General features: G+C 47.4%; 1 protein-coding gene across 1 annotated transcript in view; it reads right to left on the minus strand.

The window, feature by feature from the left end:
* Positions 1-20,055, minus strand: part of LOC107122854 (Alstrom syndrome protein 1 homolog) — a 43,715-nt gene extending 23,660 nt beyond the window's left edge. The window contains exons 1-4 of the mRNA XM_015425994.1: positions 19,996-20,055; positions 16,904-17,021; positions 5,209-5,445; positions 1,696-1,940 (exon numbers count right to left, since the gene is read on the minus strand). Coding sequence (XP_015281480.1) covers positions 1,696-1,940; positions 5,209-5,445; positions 16,904-17,021; positions 19,996-20,055 — 660 coding nt within the window. The remainder of the gene's footprint in view (positions 1-1,695; positions 1,941-5,208; positions 5,446-16,903; positions 17,022-19,995) is intronic.
* Between the last annotated feature and the right edge of the window lie 322 nt (positions 20,056-20,377).

The following is a 20,377-nucleotide window of genomic DNA, read 5'->3' on the forward strand; positions in this document are numbered from 1 at the left end:
CCCCCCCCCCTGTGCCCAGCAGCCCTCAGTCAGAGCAAGAAGCAGCCAGGTAAGTTGCAGAGGGCCCCCCCCCCCAAGCTCCCCGGTCCAAAACAGTCCAATGGCACCTTTAAGACCAACTTTCATTCAGGTACGAGCTCTCCCTCCTCTGTGATGACAGATCTGCACGTCCCGTCCCCCCCCAATAGCTAGCAATCCAAAACAGTCCAGTGGAGCCTGAGCGGTGGGTGTTGCCTTCTGACACACTTCCGGTGATGCCAGGGGGTGTGGCATATGCAAATAAGTTATGCTAATGGGCTATGCTAATGAGCTCCTGCACCTCTTTTTCTACGAAATGACCCGATTATATTCCACTGAGGGTCCTCCCCTAAAACTCCAAGAATTTCCCAGCCTGAAGTTGGCAGCCCTAGGACCCCGGGCCAGCTCTGGTGCTCTGGGCTGCAGTTTCAAAGAGCAGACGGGAGCACTTCCACATCCTTGTAACCTCCTGGCCCAACTTCACAACATTCTGTCGGTATCAGGAGTTCAAGAGTGAGGAAGGGCTGAATTCAAGGCGGGCCTGGCCCACTTAGGTATTAACGCCCGTTCTGCAAATGTTTAATTCCTTGATATGTTCAATGTTTGATTCCTTGATATGACATTCCTTGATGAGAACATGCGCTCGGGTCATTGGCTCTGCACATTATCCCTAGTTCTTGTTTGGCGCTCCTGGCCACATGGTTCTAGAACGGAACATGGCAGACCGATGGCAGTGGAATCAAGATGACCTCTGGAAACAACCTTCTTCTTCCCTTAGAATTCTCCCCCTTGGAGGAGGGTGATGCTGAGGGCGGGAAGCCCAAAAGAGGGCCGGACTGACCGTCTGCAGAAGAGGACAGGCACTCGGGCCTCTCGCTCAGGTGGTAAATTCATGCTTCAGCTGTCCCGCAAAACACACAGGGTTGAACGGAACAAAGTGTGAGTCCAATGGGCACCTTTAAGACCCACAAAGTTTTATTCTGGGTATAAGCTAATTCGTGGGGCACTGCTGAGCAGTCGGGTTAGAACAGATAAAAGTACTTCTTCACCCAAAGAGTGATTAACACATGGAATTCACTGCCACAGAAGAAAACAGGCAACGTTAAAAGTCATAGAAGAGTTTTGCCCCGAGAGTAGCCACTGGACTTCAACACTCTCAGGGAGACCACGCCATGTAAAAAGAAGGGTGTCCAGAAATGTATCCCGGGTATTAGTATAAAATGGTCAATTTAAAAGAACGTGGTAGACGGATTCGATGGCACCCTGACTACAAGGCCATTGTCTAAGTTTGTAAGGGATTTTATAGCATCTTCCAGAGAAGATGGCCGATGGCAATGCGTTAAATCTGGCTAACAAAAAATGCCCTTCTTTGTAGGGGGTCAGTTAAAGAGCAAAAATAAGTAGCTGTCTGGCCCAGTGTCTGAGTTAGAATGGAAGAAAATTAATTCTCTCAAACGGCTGCCCAGCACCAGCAATGGTTAAGTTTTCTTCTCATTTTTTTTAAAGGGACAGTAATGCTCACACACACAACACATCTCACCACACAGAAAGAGCACCATATGCTTGGCTCCTGCTAAGCCAGTGCAAGATGAAATGCCTCGTTTGCAGCCAAACCGCCCACACGGACCAGACAGCAAAAGCCAGACGTGCAGCCCAAGAGCAGAGCCTGGGTTTTACCTGCAGCGACAGTTTCACGTAAGGAGGGGGCGGCTCATTCTCAATGTCTCTCGCGGGAGCCGTCAGACGCACCTGGAGGCCACTGGGGTCCTCGGGCCAGTTCTTCTCGCGGAGGGGCTCCCGCCACGGCTTGGTGCCTGTCAGCGGTTTGAACCAGGAGGGGCCGGGGCCGAGAACAGCGCCGGATCCAGCTTCCTTCTTAGGATCAGATTTCAAATCCTCTGCGGGAACAAACCAGGAAACTCCTAACAGGAGAAGAACAACAACAATAGAATGCTTTTAGACCAGTGTGGCTTGCATTTTCCAGAGTTTGCTTCCAGAATACCAGGGTAGAGAAATGGGGAGCTGTACCAATGTTGTTAGGGGCTGCGGTGGCTCAAGTGGTTAAGACGCTGAACTGCAGACCGGAAGGTCGGTAGTTCGGCAGTTCGAGACCCGAGTGTGCCACATGACGGAGTGAGCTCCCGTCTTTGGCCCCATCTCCTGCCAACCTAGCAGTTCGAAAGCAAGAAATTGCAAGTATATAAATAGGAACCGCTTTGGTGGGAAGGTAACAGCATTCCGTGCGCCTCGGCATCTAGTCACGCCAGCCACATGACCAAGGAAATGTCACTGGACAGCGCTGGCTCTTCGGCTTTGAAACGGAGATGAGCACCGCATCCCTAGAGTCGGATTCGACTGGCTTTCGAGCAAGGGAAACCTTTACCTTACCAATGTTGTTGCATGTTTTGTTCTCAGCCCTCGTTGTCCTTAAAGACCAAACCTCACCCCCTTTTAAAATTTCGGCCTTTAAATAAATTAGAAAAAACGGGAAAGCACTCAAAATCCAGAAACTAAAAAAAACCAAGGAAAGCACACACACACACACACACACATATATATATGAATGAAATGGAAACAAAAATATAACAGTGGTGGTAGATCTACACATAACTTTTATTTATTTATTTGAACTTTTACCCCACTCTCTCAGCCAAAGCCGGCTCAGGCAGCTTACAACAAACTTTGAATAGCAGACATCTTTTAAAGGGGCAGGAGGGATCAGGGGTTTGTTATTTTATCTTTGGTTTTAGCTGGGGCTGTTTTAACTATTATTGTAATCCACCTTGAACCAAGAGGAAAGGTCAGATATAAATGTTTTAGTTAATTAATTAAAAATAAAAGATTTCCAAATATCTAAAAATAAGTCCATACACAAGTTCTGTCTATAAGCCATGCATTCAAATGCTGATGAAGTCACAGGGTCCTTGAATCCATTGATTTACAGGCCTCAATCTTAGGATACTTTATGCTCGGTCAGCACACCTCTTGCTCGGCAGAATAATACATTTGGCTTGCGTGTCTGTGCAATACAGAAACGAGTTTTCGTTTGGTCTGTTGTAGACTGACACGTTCGTTTTAAATGGTCAAGATATCCCCCAAGATGACTGTGGAATGAACTGCATGCCTGTTGGGATTGCTGAAGGTCGATCCATTTGTATTCCTGTCGCTCCTGTGGACCGATCCCTCCCCCCACTGGGCGTTTAAAGCAAGGATTTAGACTGTCAAAAACAAGTAAGGAAGAAAAGGAACTTGGCATGGTGCGGAAACCATCCATGCTGTAAGCCAGACAGAAGATGAAGGAGGGATCCAAAAAATATGTAAGATACGGGACTTGGCCTAAAAAATGCAGCGAATGTTCTGAAGCAGAGGCATTTTCCCCAGGGGTCATTTCCTGCAGGAACGCACAGGAGCGGAGTTCCGGCAGTAAGGAGCCCAGGGGGCGGGCACACGCAACAAGCCCCACCCCCTGCTCCCAGCAGCCCTCAGTCGGGCCACAAGGAGCAAGAAGCAGCCAGGTAAGTTGCAGAGCCCCCCCCCCCGGCCCGCCTTCAGGTACAAGCTCTCCCTCCTCTGCGAGGACAGATCTGCACATCCCCCCCCCCCATAGCTAGCAATCCAAAACAGTCCAGTGGCGCCTGAGCAGTGGGTGTTGCCTTCTGACACACTTCCGGTGATGTCAGGGTGTGTGGCATATGCAAATGAGTTATGCTAATGAGCTCCTGCACCTCTTTTTCTACGAAATGACCCCTGATTTTTCCCATACATTCTCCCCCCCCTTTAATTTAAGACACTGTCAGCAAGCTGCCATTCTGTTTTCTGTGACCTCTGTGTACATATCCTTACCCTGTTGCACCCGGCTTGTTTCTACTATCCTGCTTCTGTGCTGGAATGCATAAGATAACTACTGGTGGATGTGTGGGGGAGAAGATGCTGTAATGCTTGCCTATTGCTATCTCATGAGAACTGCACCTGTGTTTTGTCTGATGTTCTGCCTGGTTCCCATGGACTGGGCGCGCAACCGTTTCATTAGCCCGCCAGCGGGAATGTTATTCATTGGATATGTATCTGTTTGAATTTCCTTTATTATGCTCGCCCTACCTGTGTATCCCCAGTTCTAACAAAGAACGTGTTTGAGTATGTCTTCAACGCTTTGAAATAAATTTTGCTTTTCTTGAAAACGTGGATTTATTCTCGATGCTTGGGGATCCAACATATTGTTAGAACTCCCTTTCTCCTATCGTTCCGAATCTGGCAAGATCATGAGCGGAGCTGAGGGAGACCTACCGAAAACGGAGGGGGATTCAGGATCGGTCCCACACACCTCCGCTCCTTTGGTGACGGCAGCCTCGCTGGAGGGTGCCGTGGGGGGAACGATTCCCCGCCGGCCTGCACATCTGTCTTGGCCGCCTCCGACCCCTTCGCACTGGGGTCCGCGGAAGACTCAACAGCAGGATGACTGGACTATGTACAACACTCAGGGCACCCGAGAGGTGTACTCCCGTCGAGGGAGCGGATTACGTGAAAGTCTGTTTGACAAGGGATTGTTCCCAGAGCCGGGGGCTACCTCGGAGAAGGGGTGTTCTGAGCAAGACCTCGAAGAGTGGATGTTCGAACCATCGGGGCCCCGAGGCCACGTAGAGGATTCGGAGGGAGCCGGGGGCTTCCAAACGGAAGGATTTCCCTACCTGCTCTTTCCCATGCATAATCTTATAAACCTCAATCATGTCACCCCTCAGTCGTCGTGTCTCCAAGCTAAAGAGCCCCAAGCGCTTTAACCTTTCTTCATAGGGAAAGTGTTCCAACCCTTTGATCATTCTAGTTGCCCTTTTCTGCAGTTTTCCCAATGCTATCATATCTTTTCTGAGGTGTGGTGACCAGAACTGTACACAGTACTCCAAATGAAGACGCACCATCGATTTATACAGGGTGATTTGTTTTCAATTGCCTTCTTGATAATCCCCAGCATAGCGTTGGCCTTTTTTATTTGCAGTTGCACACTGACTGCTACATAGAGGCAGGCAATGGAAAAGCTCTCCCCTTGAAAACTACTGGGGTTACCATAACTCAGCTTTGACTTCACAGCTAGAAACAAAACGAATTCTAGTCATACGGGGCAAGTAGGTCAGATTCTCAGTAATGCAGCCCAGAAATCCCTTCCCGTTCACAGGAGACACGGCGGCCACCACAGACCTTGCAGGCACTTCGGCGTGTTCCTCGTCGTCCTTTTCTCCGCAAGCAAGCCACGCGGTTGTCTCTTCTGCTTGCCCTTGTTCCCCAAAAGCGGCCCGTCTGGCCGAGTTAACCCGTCCTCCGCTCCATGCCAGCGACCTCCCTGCAGCTTCGTTTGGCTGGACGTCGGCGTGGGGAAAGTCAGGCCGACGTCTCGAGTGTGCTTCTTAGTCGCGCTGTTCACGATCTCAAAGTCTCCTGCAGCGAGAATGGAAGCAGTGACAGATCTCAGTGTGGCAGGAAGTGAGTTAACCAAGATCTCTGGCAATGTATGGCAGGGGCAGAGGACATAAAGCCAACAGACAACCACAGCATCACCTAAATGTGAAAAACAAAAAGAAAAAAAACCCGGGGGGGAACCCATCTCGCACAGGGGCTAGACCAGAGGTGTCAAACATGTGGCCCGGGGGCTGTATGAGGCCCTCAGAGGGCTTTTCTCAGGCCCGCAGTGGAACTGGCTGTCTTCTGCTTTTTCTTCCAGTTCTGCTGCCGCTGCGTCATTGTAGGTTTGCAGCTTACAGATGCACACCTGAGCAGCATACTCAAGATGGTAACAGCCCTGACATTTTGATGCCATAATTCAGAGCAAGAGGTGTCAGTTAGCAGACACTGTTAGATAAACAAAATATTGCACGAGTGCTAATGTTTTAAGCATGATTTTATTTTATGTTTTTTTTAAAAAACCTTTGTGTTTGTGTCCTTTATAAAATTTATATCTCTGCTACCTGGCATTACATTTTATCACACACATGGCCCAGCCCAACAAGGTCTCATTTATGTCAGATCCGGCCCTCATAACAAATGAGTTCGACACCCCTGGGCTAGACATTTCGGAAAAGGGGAGTTATGGCTCAGTGGCACAGCATTTGCTTGGCATGTAGAAAGGCCCAGATTGAACCCCTGGCATCTCCAGTTGAAAGGACCAGGCAGGTGAAGAGAAAGACCTCTACCTAAGATCCGGGAGAACCACTGCCAGTCTGAGTGGACCAAGGGTTCCCAATATTTTCGACCCTGTGGGCACCTTTGGAATTCTGACACAGCGTGGTGAGCGTTGCCACAGAATGGCTGCCACAAAATGGCTGCCGCATGAGGTGGAGACAGCCACAAAATGGCTGCCGCAGGAGGTGGAGACAGCCACAAAATGGCTGCCGCACTTCAGTGACAGAATGAAGATCCTTGTGTTGAGGGGGCAGCTGCTGCCAAAGCAATGTTTTTAAAAATCTGCACAGCCAATCAAATGTCCAATGGCCAATCAGAAGCCTTGCTTGAGAAAAGCCCCAGCTGCCACCACCCACTTTCTAACAGCACTTGGCGGGTGTCGGAAAAGGTGTCAACAGGGGTCATCCCACATTGGGGACCCCAGAGTAGACAATACTGACCTTGATGGACTGATGGTCTGATTCAATGTAAAAGAAAAAGCAAGCTGTATGCACGCGCTATACAAAATCAGTGCTCAAAAGACTTGGCAAAAAGCTTTATAGTGCTGATATCAAACCATGTATACGTGACAATGATACAAAGAAGAAGGAAGGGAGGTCCAAAAAAGGACAGGTCGGCGAAGTTTTCCGGAATACAATATTTGTTCCGACTGGCTTCATCTGAACAGGGCCTCGTAGAACAATAAGGTCTTCTAAGTTTCATTCATCATAGAGTATGATAGCGAAGATCATTCCACTTCATAAAACTCTCATCGTATGCTTTGGTGCTATATTCTACCGCGGCAGTGAAATATTCCAAAGAGACATTCGGGAAGGAGGGCACAGAACGAAACGTAGAAGACATCTTATTGTCCCACGAGGTCCCGTCAGGATGAAGCCAGTCGAAACGAATTTTGTATTCCGGAAAACGTCGCCAACCTGCCCTTTTTTGGACCTCCCTTCCTTGTTTTTTGTATCACTGTCATTTATACGTGGTTTGACATCAGCACTATGAAGCTTTTTCCCTCGTGTTTTTTGAGCATTGATTTTGTATAGCGCTTGCATACAGCTGGCTTTTCTCTTTTGCATCTGATTCGATGTAAGGCAGCTTCATGTGTGTTCAAGAAACCTGGCCTGTGGCCATGGCATTGCCTAGTTTAAGTAACAAAGCGGATACCCAACCATTCCAGCTCAACTTCGAGCAAAGGGAGTCATCTCTTAAAACAGAAAGCGGTTAATAACCCCCAGTACGCAGTGCTCCCCCCCAGTGCGGGGGCTCAAGTGGTTAAGACGCTGAACTGCAGGCTGTGGAAGGTCAGTAGTTCAGTGGTTCAAGACCCGGGTGCCGCAAGACAGGGTGAGCTCCTGTCTCTAGTTCCAGCTCCTGCCAACCTAGCAGTTCGAAAGCAAGAAATTGCAAGTAGATAAATAGGAACCACTTCGGTGGGAAGGGAACAGCGTTCCGTGCACCTCGGTGTTTAGTCATGCCGGCCACATGACCACGGAAACGTCTTCGGACAGCGCTGGCTCTTCGGCTTTGAAACGGAGATGAGCACCGCAACCCTAGAGTCGGATTCGACTGGCTTTCGAGCAAGGGAACCTTTACCTTTACCTTACGTGCTTATAATAAAGCCAATGGACAAACAAGTTTCAAAACCCATTTGTTTCCTTTCGTTCACACAGCCCTTTATAAAAAACTAAATTGAATGAAAGGGGGGGGAGAGAGTCTGAACATCCATCAACTCCTGAAGCTTATAACATTTCTTTATTGTTCTGGGGGCGGGGGGGGGGGGGGGGAGGCCTGCAGCTAATCTAAAATTAGCATGGCCTGAACCGAATATTAGCACAAACACAGTAGAATGAGGTTTCGGGAGAACAGGCCTGCCAATGTAATTGGAAGTTTATTTGGATACAGCAGCTTTCGACAGCAGTTCATTACCTCCAGAAATTAAAAAATGGGGGGGTGGGGGGAGGGAGACCTCTTGCATTTTCATCTGAAGCCAAGACTACAACCAAAAGGCACAGAACGGGTCTAGCACGGAGAGCCGTGTGCTGGAATCAGATCATGAGCTACGCTGCAAACATTATGATCTGTGCACATAACAAACACGCACAGTTCTGTTATTAAGATAATTAACATATGCCGAAACTCATTCGCACAAAGGAGTGGAGCGGTGCCAAGACACAGCTGGTGGACATATTGCAGTTAATTCCGGAGTATTTTTATTCTGGAATAGTTGACGCCAGAAATGAAACCCCTGCTTCCTGGGCATTAAAATGAGCTTAGCAGGGAGATTTGAGAAGCCAACACGTTTGGGCCTCTTTCTAACTTCCTTTTGGTTTCGGAACACCATCAGGTTGAGAAACTTGTTTAGAACAACCCCAAAGTCCGAGGGCATGATTTAGACTGAAAACATGGATACCAGCATGATTTTTTTTTTTAAGAGTCAGACCTTGCTACAAAGAGGAAATTATTTTCTGTATTCCACTTCAGTTCTACAGACAGATCTGTGGTGTATCTCATGAAGTGAGGTCTAGTTCGCAAAAGTACAGAAACACAGAGCTGGAAGGGAACCCAAGGATCATCTAGTCCAACCCCCATATGCAACACAGGAATTCCACAACCACCCCATCCAGTCCCCCCAATGACCCACCCCACCCCACCCTCGCTCTATGCTCAGAAGAAGGCAAAGAACTTTCCAGGGTTCCTGGGCCAATCTGGACTGGAGGAAAATTCCTTCCTGAACCCAAACTGATGAATAGCATTACCCTGGGCATGTAAGACAGGGCTGGAATAAACTTTGTTAGCCTTTACTGTGCCTTGACCAGACTGCTGTTTTGTCCAGCTACAATAGACTAACATGGCTACCCCTCTAAACTTGCTCAGCTACCAGAACGGCCAGAAATCTTTTTGCGCTGAAAGAAGCAATGTCCAGGGTTTGCGGACTATCAGGCCCATACAGGAATGGAGCAAGCTACCTTTGGGGCTCAAGTAAGGCCATAAAAGCACTGTTGCATGGTGCTAAGGGCTACGTACAAGTCAAGCTTTTTGTTGTCCAGTCGCACAGTCGAGTCCGACTCTTCGCGACCCCATGGACCAGATCACGCCAGGCCCTCCTGTCTTCCGCTGTCCTCTGAAGTTGGCTCGATTTCATGTTCGTTGCATCTATGACACTGTCTAACCATCTCATCCTTTGCCGTCCCCGTCACCTTTGACCTTCAATCTTTCCCAGCATCAGGGTCTTCTCCAGTGAGTGCTCCCTTCTTATTGGGTGGCCAAAGTATTTGAGCTTCAGTTTCATTATCTGGCCTTCCAGGGAACAGTCAGGGTTGATTTCTTTTAGGATGGACTGATTTGATCTTCTTGCAGTCCAAGGGACTCTCAAGAGTCTTCTCCAGCACCATAGTTCAAAAGAATCTATTCTTCGGCGCTCGGCCTTCCTTATAGTCCAACTCTCGCAGCCATACATGACTACTGGGAATACCATTGCTTTGACCATGCGGACTTTTGTTGGCAGGGTGATGTCTCTACTTTTTATCATGCTGTTTAGGTTCCCCATCGCTTTCCTCCCAAGGAGCAGGCGTCTTTTAATTTCATGACTACTGTCACAGTCTGCAGTGATCTGGGATCCCAGGAACGTGAAGTCTGTCACTACTTCCACAGCTTCCCCTTCTATTTGCCAAGGAGTGATGGGGCCGGATGCCATGATCTTAGTTTTTTTGATGTTGAGCTTCAAGCCCACTTTTGCGCTCTCCTCTTTTACCCTGAGCAAGAGGCTCTTTAGGTCCTCTTCACTTTCTGCCATTAGAGTGGTATCGTCTGCATATCTGAGGTTGTTGATCTTTTCCCCAGCAATCTTAATTCCCGCTTGTGATTCATCCAGGCCAGCATTTCGCATGATGTACTCTGCATATATATTAAATAAGCAAGGCGACAATATACATCCTTGTCGTACTCCTTTTCCTATGCTGAACCAATCAGTTGTTCCATATCCGGTTCTAACTGTCGCTTCTTGGCCCTTATACAGGTTTCTCAAGAGACATGTGAGGTGGTCTGGTACTCCCATCTCTTTAAGGCCCTGCCATAGTTTGTTGTGATCCACACAGTCAAAAGCTTTAGCATAGTCAATGAAGCAGAAGTAGATATTTTTCTGGTACTCTCTTGCTTTCTCCATAATCCAGCGAATGTTGGCAATTTGATCTCTAGTTCCTCTACCTCTTCGAAACCCAGCTTGTACTTCTGGTAGTTCTCTATCCACGTACTGTTGAAGCCTAGCTTGTAGGATCTTGAGCATGACCTTGCTAGCGTGTGATATGAGTGCAATTGTGCGATAGTTTGAACATTCCTTGGCATTGCCCTTCTTTGGGATTGGAATGTATACTGACCTTTTCCAATCCTGTGGCCACTGTTGCGTTTTCCAAATTTGCTGGCAAATGGAGTGCAGAACTTTAACAGCATCCTCTTCTAAGACTTTGAATAGCTCAGCTGGAATACCATCACCTCCACTAGCTTTGTTGTTAGTAATGCTTTCTAAGGCCCATTTAACTTCACATTCCAGGATGTCTGGCTCGAGGTCAGTGATTATACCGTCGTGGTTGTCAAGGACATCGAGGTCTTTCTTGTATAGTTCTTCTGTGTATTCTTGCCATCTTTTCCTAATCTCTTCTGCTTCTGTTAGGTCCCTACCGTTTTTGTCCTTTATCATGGCCAGCTTTGCATGGAACGCTCCCTTGATTTCTCCAATTTTCTTGAAGAGATCTCTAGTCCTTCCCATTCTATTGTTTTCTTCTATTACTTTGCACTGTTCATTCAGGAAGGCCTCCTTATCTCTCCTTGCTGTTCTCTGGAAATCTGCGTTCAGTTGGGTAAATCTTTCCTTTTCGCCTTTGCCTTTCGCTTTCCTTCTTTCCTCTGCTATTTGTAAAGCCTCATCAGAAAGCCACTTTGCTTTCTTACATTTCTTTTTCTTTGGGATGGTGGTGATTGCTGCCTCCTGTACGATGTCACGAACCTCTGTCCATAGTTCTTCAGGCACTCTATCTATCAAATCCAGACCCTTGAATCTATTCTTCACCTCTACTGTATATTCATCAGGGATGCGATCTAGGTCAAACCTGAATGGCCTCGTGGTTTTCCCAATTTTCTTCAGTTTAAGTCTGAATTTTGCAATGAGTAGCTCATGATCTGAACCACAGTCAGCTCCAGGTCTTGTTTTTACTGACTGGATAGAGCTTCTCCATCTTTGACTGCAAATTATATAGTCAATCTGATTTCGGTGTTGCCCATCTGGTGATGTCCATGTGTAGAGTCGCCTCTTAGGTTGTTGGAAAAGGGTGTTCGCTATGACCAGTGTGTTCTCTTGACAAAACTCTGTTAACCTTTGCCCTGCTTCATTTTGCTTTCCAAGGCCAAACTTGTCTGTTATTCCAGTTACCTTTTGACTTCCTACTTTAGCATTCCAGTCCCCTATGATGATGAGGACATCATTTTTTGGTGTTAGTTCTAGGAGGTGTTGTAGGTCTTCATAGAACCGGTCCACTTCAGCCTCTTCTGCATCAGTGGTTGGGGCATACACTTGAATTACTGTGATGTTGAATGGTTTGCCTTGGAATCGGACAGAAATCATTCTGTCATTTTTGAGATTGTATCCCAGTACTGCCTTTTGCACTCTCTTGTTGACTATAAAGGCCACACCATTTTTTCTACGAGATTCCTGGCCACAGTAGTAGATATAATGGTCTTCTGAGTTAAATTCGCCCATTCCTGTCCACTTTAGTTCACTGATTCCTAGGATATCGATGTTCAGTCTTGCCATCTCATTTTTGACCACGTCAAGCTTACCTTGATTCATAGATCTTACATTCCAGGTTCCTATGCAGTATTGTTCTTTGCAGCATCGGACTTTCCTTTCACCATCAGACACATCCACAACTGAGCGTCCTTTCGGCTTTGGCCCAGCCGCTTCACTCTTTCTGGGGTTACTTGTACTTGTCCTCTGCTCTTCCTCAGTAGCATATTGGACACCTTCCGACCTGAGGGGCTCATCTTCCGGCGTCATATCTTTTAGCCTTTTGATACTGTCCATGGGGTTTTCTTGGCAAAAATACTGGAGTGGGTTGCCATTTCCTTCTCCAGGTGGATCACGCTTGGTCTGAGTTCTCTGCTGTGGCCTGTCCGTCTTGGGTGGCCCTTCACGGCATAGCCCACAGCTTCATTGAACTGCGCAAGCCCCCTCGCCACGACAAGGCAGTGATCCATGAGGGGCCACAAGTGATGGGCCACTACATAAAAGTGCCTAACATCTGGTGACACTCTGGACAAAACTCTATGGTAGAATTTTGCTTTCCCATAATTCAAAGCTAACCTGTTGTTGTTACAGTAGGTCAAGCATTGGTGTAAAAGACGCCTCAGTCCGATTCGAGAACATGAGAGTAAAACGGCGTCATCTGCATATAAAAGAACTGGGATATGGCGTTGGCCAATTTTGGGAACATGTCCATCGATTTCTAACAATGATGGAGCCAGGCCGTTTAGAAACAAATCAAAAAGTGAAGGGGCAAGGATGCAACCCTGTTTTACACCTTTGCGAATAGGGATTTTGGGGGTTAGGTTTCCCTGCAGATTGAATTTAACCTGACAACTGGTATGTGTATATAGTTTTTTTATTTTAAAAAAGCAGTCTGAGATCTATATTCATTCTAGCCATCTTGTCCCATAAGAGTTCTCTTAGGATTGAATCAAACGCTGCCTTAAGGTCTAAAAAGGCAGCAAAAAGCTTGTTGCCTGGTTTCCCACGGTATTTGGCAACAAGGTGTGATAGTACAAGGTGTGATAGTACAATGGTGTAGTGGTTAAGTGTGCGGACTCTAATCTGGGAGAACCGGGTTTGATTCCCCACTCCTCCACTTGCACCTGCTGATGTGACCTTGGGTCAGTCACAAGCTCTGGCACAGCTGTCCTTGAAAAAGAGCAGTTTGTGTCAGAGCTCTCTCAGCCCCACCGACCTCACAGGGTGTCTGTTGTGGGGAGGGGAAGGGAGAGGAGTTTGTAAGCCGCTCTGAGACTCCAAGTGAAGGGCGGGGTATAAATCCAATCTCCTCTTCTTCTTCTTCTACTGCACAGTGGTCCAGAATGGATTTTCCCCGACAAAACCCTACTTGTTCTGGTCCTAGAATGTTATGGTCGGTCATCCATCCACCTAGTGGATGGTGTTTGGCATAAAGTTTGCCAAAGTTAGAAGGTGTTTGGCATAAAGTTTGCCAACTACTGGTAACAGGCTGATCGGTCTATAATTTTCAGGAGAGGAAAGATCACCCTTCTTAAAAATAGGGACAATGATTGCGTTTGTCCGTGACTTTGGCATTATCCCAGTGTTATTTATTAAGGAAAATAAAGCAGCCAAAGGAGGCGCCCACCATTCTGGGTGAGACTTCAGTAGTTCTGGGGAGACTGCATCAGGACAACCAACAACCAACAGTACAGCACACAGCAAGAAATACCAAATCACTGCCACAGGAAGTGGCGGCGGCTACAAGCATGGACGGCTTCAAAAGGGAATTAGATAAGCATATGGAGCAGAGGTCCATCAGTGGCTATTAGCCACAAGGTTAGGGACTCTGGGGCAAGGGATGCTCTGTCTTCTTGGTGCTTGGGGGGGAAGTGAAATGCACATGTAATCAAGAATGAATCTATACATATAATCCATCATAGGAAAATACAGAAGCCCACAGGATCCACGAAAGGGAAATACAAAGTCCAGAGTAGATTTCAACACTTTTCCTAGGTAGTATGCAGTGTTTCAGACTTCTGGTGTGTTTGGTCCTGTTACATAGAAGCAGCACTAAAGCTTAGGAGACCTGGCCCATAAGGAAACTGAATAGTAGTCCTGTAAAGAAATTGGAATGAGACTTCAGAGACCTGGCCCATAAGGAAACTGAATAGTATTGTCCGATAAGGAAACGGAATGAGACTTCCTATAGTTGTTCTTTGTTCCTGAGGAAGGACCGGAAGGACACTGCATACTACCTAGGAAAAGTGTTGGATATCTACTCTGGACTTTGTATTTTCCTTTCATGGATCCTGTGGGCTTCTGTATTTTCCTATGATGGATTATATGTACAGATTCAGTCTTCATTACATGTGCATTTCACTTTGTTGAAGTCTCCTTTTGGATATATATTTTTACGGGTAATTCAGCTCACCGTTGTTTTCTGTTGAGACTGCATCGGGGCCAGGGGCTTTTTTTTGGTTTGAGATAAGTGATCAGGGTAATAATATCCTCAGGGGACACAGGTGGGCCACTCGGGGGTCTCGGGGGAATCACATTCTGTGGGTTTGGGAAAACTTGCACCATTTTCATTAAAAAGGTTTAAGAGATATGAAAACCAGGTACGGGAGGGAATTGATGGTTCAATAGTTCCCACTGGTCCCCGGCAAACTGGAGCTTCTTCTTCTTTCTTTTTTTAATAATTTTATTACTTTTTCAAAAGCCATGAACAATAAAGCTTGAGACAGTCATACAAATCACTATGGTCAAGCAAAGAATGAAATCAGTATAACGCAAACTGGAGCTTCTTGGCTTTGACTCAGTCTGGCAGCTGTTGTTGAACAGTGAAGTATGCCTTCGGTAAGGAAGACTTTTTTGGGGCTCCGATAATGGTGATAAATGGAACGGAGAGTGGACTTCAGACACAAACGTTCTCTGCTGTACCATGCGTTCTACTTGGGTTTGTGTCTGGAGGGCAAAATGGGAGCAGGGTTAAGTAGACTGCACAGAGTATAGACCCAGATCTAAGAAACCTCCAAACACGTTCTGAGTGTGCAGATTCTGGGGGGTAAGGCCCCGCCACAAACACGGAACACTCTCGCCCCAGGCTCCTGGACTCGGAGCAGGAGGGGACTGCAAAATTTGAAATTGCTTACGAGATGGTACATGACCCCAAGACAACTTAATAAAATTAACAAATCCAACGACACCACGTGCTGGAAGAAATGCGGGCAGACAGGCTCTTACATCCACTGCTGGTGGAGCTGCCCAATAATCAACCAATTCTGGAATGAGATAACTCTGCGCATACAGGAAACGACCAGCCAAAGAATCTCCTTCTTGCCGGAAACGATATATAAGTGGGATGACTCCACGAAGGAAGACAAGAGAAATCTTACGTCGCTACTATTAGCAACGGCTAAATTAACAATAGCCGCTCTGTGGAAATCTCCCAATCCTCCTACGATATCTCTGTGGCATGATAAGCTCTGGGAACAGTTCGTCATGGCTAAAATCACCAACTTAAATCGAGAGGCCCAGGCTTCAAATACCACATTACACACGAAATTTAGAAGGCTCTGGTCACCGGTAGTGAATTATATGATGAAACATGAGATATTACCCACAAACCATAATTATCACAGGTGGTTATTCTTATAACGCTCTGGATACCTGCACTGTCTGTATAGAGGAGTAAGTACTTATCCACGGTACGGTCTTCAGCACTAACAGAGAGTGCAAAAGTGAAGAGAAGCCACAGGAGGAAATAAGTAAAATATAGCTAACTAAGTTTATCAAGGTTTTGAATTAGGATTCTTTTGGTCCATAGACAATTCGGTACGCACAATGGTTATAACTTTTACATCTCTGTAAGATATATTGAGGAGCTGCGGTGGCTCAAGTGGTTAAGACACTGAACTGCAGGCTGTGGAAGGTCTGTAGTTCAGCAGTTCGAGACCCAAGTGTACCGCATGACGGAGTGAGCTCCCGTCTCTAGCTCCAGCTCCTGCCAACCTAACCGTTCGAAAGCAAGAAATTGCAAGTAGATAAACAGGTACCGCTTCGGTGGGAAGGTAACAGCGTTCCGTGCGCCTTGGTGTTTAGTCATGCCGGCCACATGACCACGGAAACGTCTTCGGGCAGCGCTGGCTCTTCGGCTTGGAAACGGAGATGAGCACCGCAACCCTAGAGTCGGATTCGACTGGCTTTCGAGCAAGGGAACCTTTACCTTTACCTTTAAGATATATTGTAATTTTTATGTTTGAGTTTACCTCTCCTTCTGCATTCAATTGTACTGTTAAGTAAAAGAATAAAAATACATTTTAAAAAAAGGGAAAAAAAGAAGAAGGGACCTTCCAGGCTAGAGAATACATTCTCCTTTGGTCATTCCCCTGCCGACAGCATTTTGCTCTGAAACGAATTGGCTATTGCGCATGTTCCAGGTCAACCAAGAGGTGAGCCTGCCCTGCAGCTGTGTCTTTGCCTTCGGCTTCTGCACAGGTCTTGCCCCAAGACAGATGCCGCGGTGCAAGCCGAGAGGATAAGTTCGCCATATCTAATGCAAAGCAAAACTCTACAGAAAACAGTCTCTGAGCAGGTGGAACTGAGGTTTATTTGAAGTAGGTTTATTTGAAGTCGCGCCGAAGTTTTGGTTAGCCGGGCAAGTGGGGAAAATAGGCCGCGGGACGCCAAGGTGATCTACCTGCCCTGTGATTTATCAGGAGACCCTAGTTAGAAAAGCCCACAGCGTGAACAGAAGACACGCCTGCTGATACGGAAGCGGACAATGCACAGGAGAACAGCATTTTTCTCTGGAGTTCAAAGTGTCAGGATCATAGCAGAAAAAGTGTATGAGACAGAGAATGATCTGCTAAACACTTGCCGGCACAAAGCACACATTAGACTCTGAAGATGCTATCAAAAGGACAAGAGGGCCTAGAGCGATGCGGAGTCTGGACTGGAACTACTCACCTGCCTGCACAGCCTTGTTTAACATCCGCGCGGTCCGCTTGTGACTGAGAGCAGAGCTCGGTCCTCGGGAACTTCCAGGGGTAGAAACAGAGTCCGAGGAACTGACGGGGTACATTGCCTAGGACAGAGGAAGGGGCACATTTAGGAGAGCCTCCAAGGTTTGGGGGGCAATTTGTCACCATCTGGGGACGACTCTTCTCTCTCCTCTCTCTCCACACACATGCTGAAAAACCACTCTTCTCTTACTGAGTGACATGCCTACCCAGCATTCTATAGGAGACATTCTGTGCGGTCCCACTGGACAGAGATGCCTAGATTTGAATCCAGATCAAATCCACTTGCAGGTACAAACTCACTGGGAATGACTGAAAGTCACTCTCTCTCACCTTCTGTTCCCAGATCTGCAGATATCAAGTAATCTTATTGCCCCCTCCTCATCCAGTTAAAAAGACCAAATAAAAGAACCAGGCAGTAGGTGAAGAGAAAGAAGAAGAGGAGGAGGAGGAGGAGGAGGAGATTGGATTTATATCCTGCCCTTCACTTGGAGCGCCTTACAATCTCCTTTCCCTTGCCCTCCCCACAACAGACACCCTGGGAGGTCGGTGGGGCTGAGAGAGCTCTGAGAGAACTGCTCCTGAGAGAACAGCTCGGACAGAACTTGTGACTGGCCCAAGGTCACTCCAGCAGCTGCATGCGGAGGAGGAGAGGGGAATCAAGCCCAGTTCTCCGAGATTAGACTCCACGCTCCTAACCACCGCACCAGAATGACTCTATACCAAACCTCTGCCTGAGACTTTGGGGGGCTGGTGCCAGTCTACTTAAGCAAGACTGGCCGTTATGGACCAAGGGTCTGATTCAGTATCAGGCACCTTCATGGGTGCGTTCGTCTTTTGACCGGCACCTCGTTTGTTCAGTGACTCCAGCCAGAACAACCTGCCTCTCAACCTAGGGCACGGTGGCCACTTGAGCCACAGGGCATGTGGAATCTGGGCAGAGAAGCTCACTTATGTAGATGCAGCCACTTTCACCAAAACCAAGGCAACCCGTTTCTTTCGTCTGCAGTACTGGAAGGGAGGTTTAAAAGGACCCCTGACTCACTAAGGTTCTGCTCCTGCCCCCTCCATGAAACAGACTCTCTGGAACACAGATTCTTTAACTGCGTATACCATAGGGTGATCCGCATGGAGACTACTTGTCCGTTGTTAGAAAGGTTTCCTGGCAGATCAAATAAAATTAAACTCGACACAGAGACCTTGACACAGAAAGTATTCCATCTTTCTGTGTCTATACCTCTGAGGATGCCAGTCACAGTTACTGGCGAAACGTCAGGTCCTACAATGCCAAGACCACGGCCACACATCCCGGAAAATCTACAGCAACGAATGAACTCCGGCTGTGAAAGCCTTCGACAACATATTAAACTCGACTACCTCCCGTCTGGCAGGAACCATCAGATAACAAGACAGGTGGCTAGATTTTGTGCCCAGGTTTGCAAGGAAAGTAAAATGCACGACAATTAGATTACGTTCTAGTCTTTTATCTAGATTTTATACGCATTTTATGGCTGTTTTAGTCTATTCCCAGATTTTTAAATTTGAGAATGCCACTGTTGGTTTTACCCCGTATTTCTTATTCGAATGTTTTTATGAAAAAGGATTGAGCGTGCTGGTCGTTGACCGGTTTGAACCAGTTTTCTTTTCTTTTTTTTGGCAGCCCGTGGTGAAAGAACATAAGAGAAGCCCATGTTGGATCAGGCCAATGGCCCATCTAGTCCAATACTCTGTCACCCAGTGGCCAGAAATACCAGGTGCCCACAGGAGGTCCAGCAGTGGGCCAAGACACCAGAAGCCCTCCCATTGTTCCCCCCCCCCAAGCACCAAGAATACAGAGCATCACCCGCCCCAGCCTGTGAGTTCCTATCTATACCTTGTGGCTAATAGCCACTGATGGACCTCTGCTCCGTGTGTTTATCAAGTTCAGGGAGAAAAGTCCTTCTTTCTCAACCTGCTCTATCCCATGCATGATCTTGTAAACCTCGATCACCCGGTAAGCTTCCACAGCAAAGTGGGGTTTCCAAACTGGGGCTCTTCTCAGGTAGCTCTGTCATAGGTCTGGAATGTGGAGGGGTACCCCCTCCCGTTTTCTGTCTCAGCTCTCCTGGCTCTCCTTTTTGATATTTTATGCTTGACCTTGTAGATGCTCCAGCTGCAGTTTTACTCGGCTGGGAAAGTTAACGGCTTTTGCTTTGCCTGCTGGCTTTTGCCTGCACGTGCGAGATGTATCCATTGGCTTAGGCTTACCTTAGGGGGGGATGTTTGATTCTCGTATAAGTCAGAGGCCCTTGTATAGGCGGCCATTCCTGACACAAGCTGTACACGTGCCTCTAGTACTGGATTTACCAATAAATGGTTATCGTCTTATGAAGCGCTGTGTTGAGTAACCTGACTAAGGACCCTGACAGCTCCCAGATTCTAGTCCAACACTAACCACCAGCTCTCAAACTTCAAAAATAAATCTACTTATTTCATGGCACCTTTAAATGGCCACCTCTTGGCTTTTCACTATGATGGATGACAGCTGCCGCCAGGCAGCCAAAGCCTTCACCTTTCTGCACAGAACAAGTACAGCTCAAATGAGGAATCCTTACATGAGTCCCTTACACCTGTCTTTTGTCTGAGACTCTTCTAAGTCAGCACTTCAGGTACCAGCTAGGTAGAATCATCCAACTGATGCCTAGTCGGCATTAAACGGAGGAGGGTCTTGCATGGATGCCTCTGCTTATGAAAGTTCGCTGACTCAGGTTTGGGTCCTGATCAGTGTTCCCTCTAAGCTGAGTTAGTGTGAACTAGCTCACAGGTTTTTTTTAGCATCCGGCTCACACATTTCTGTCTTAGCTCAGGAAGGGTGGCTCCAAAGCAAACTAATTTATGCAGCGGCCAAATCTCTCACTCACAGCTTTAATGCCGGTAGCTCACAAAGTAGAATTTTTGCTCACAGGACTCCACAGCTTGGAGGGAGCACTGGTCCTGATCCCTTATAACTTGGAGGTGCGTGCGACAACATTGACACGATCTTTCAAGCCCACCTCTGACCTGCAGCTTCAGCTCTTCAGGATCTGAAGCTCTGGGCGACTGATGATGTCCTGGAGGCATGACTTGTACCCAGTTACATGAACACATCAAGTGGCCTTAAACTGAATCAGACCCTCGGTTCATCAAGGTCTATTATCTCTTGCTCCGGATTTCAAGACCAGATCTAACGGGTGGAAATTACAAGGGAGTCGATGACGGGCTAAATGTCAGGAGAAATGTCCTAACTGTAAGAGTGGTTGAGCAGTAGAACGGACCGCCTCAGGAAGTGGTGGGTGCTCCTTCGCTGGACGTTTCCAAGCGGAGGCTGGACGACCATCTCTTGGGTATGTTGTAGTGCTCTCTTTCGGCTCTGCTCCTGCAGAGTGCAGGGGGTTGGACTAGA

Source organism: Gekko japonicus, unplaced genomic scaffold, assembly GCF_001447785.1.
Source record: "Gekko japonicus isolate JY-2015 unplaced genomic scaffold, Gekko_japonicus_V1.1 scaffold4136, whole genome shotgun sequence".
Classification (NCBI taxonomy): domain Eukaryota; kingdom Metazoa; phylum Chordata; class Lepidosauria; order Squamata; family Gekkonidae; genus Gekko; species Gekko japonicus.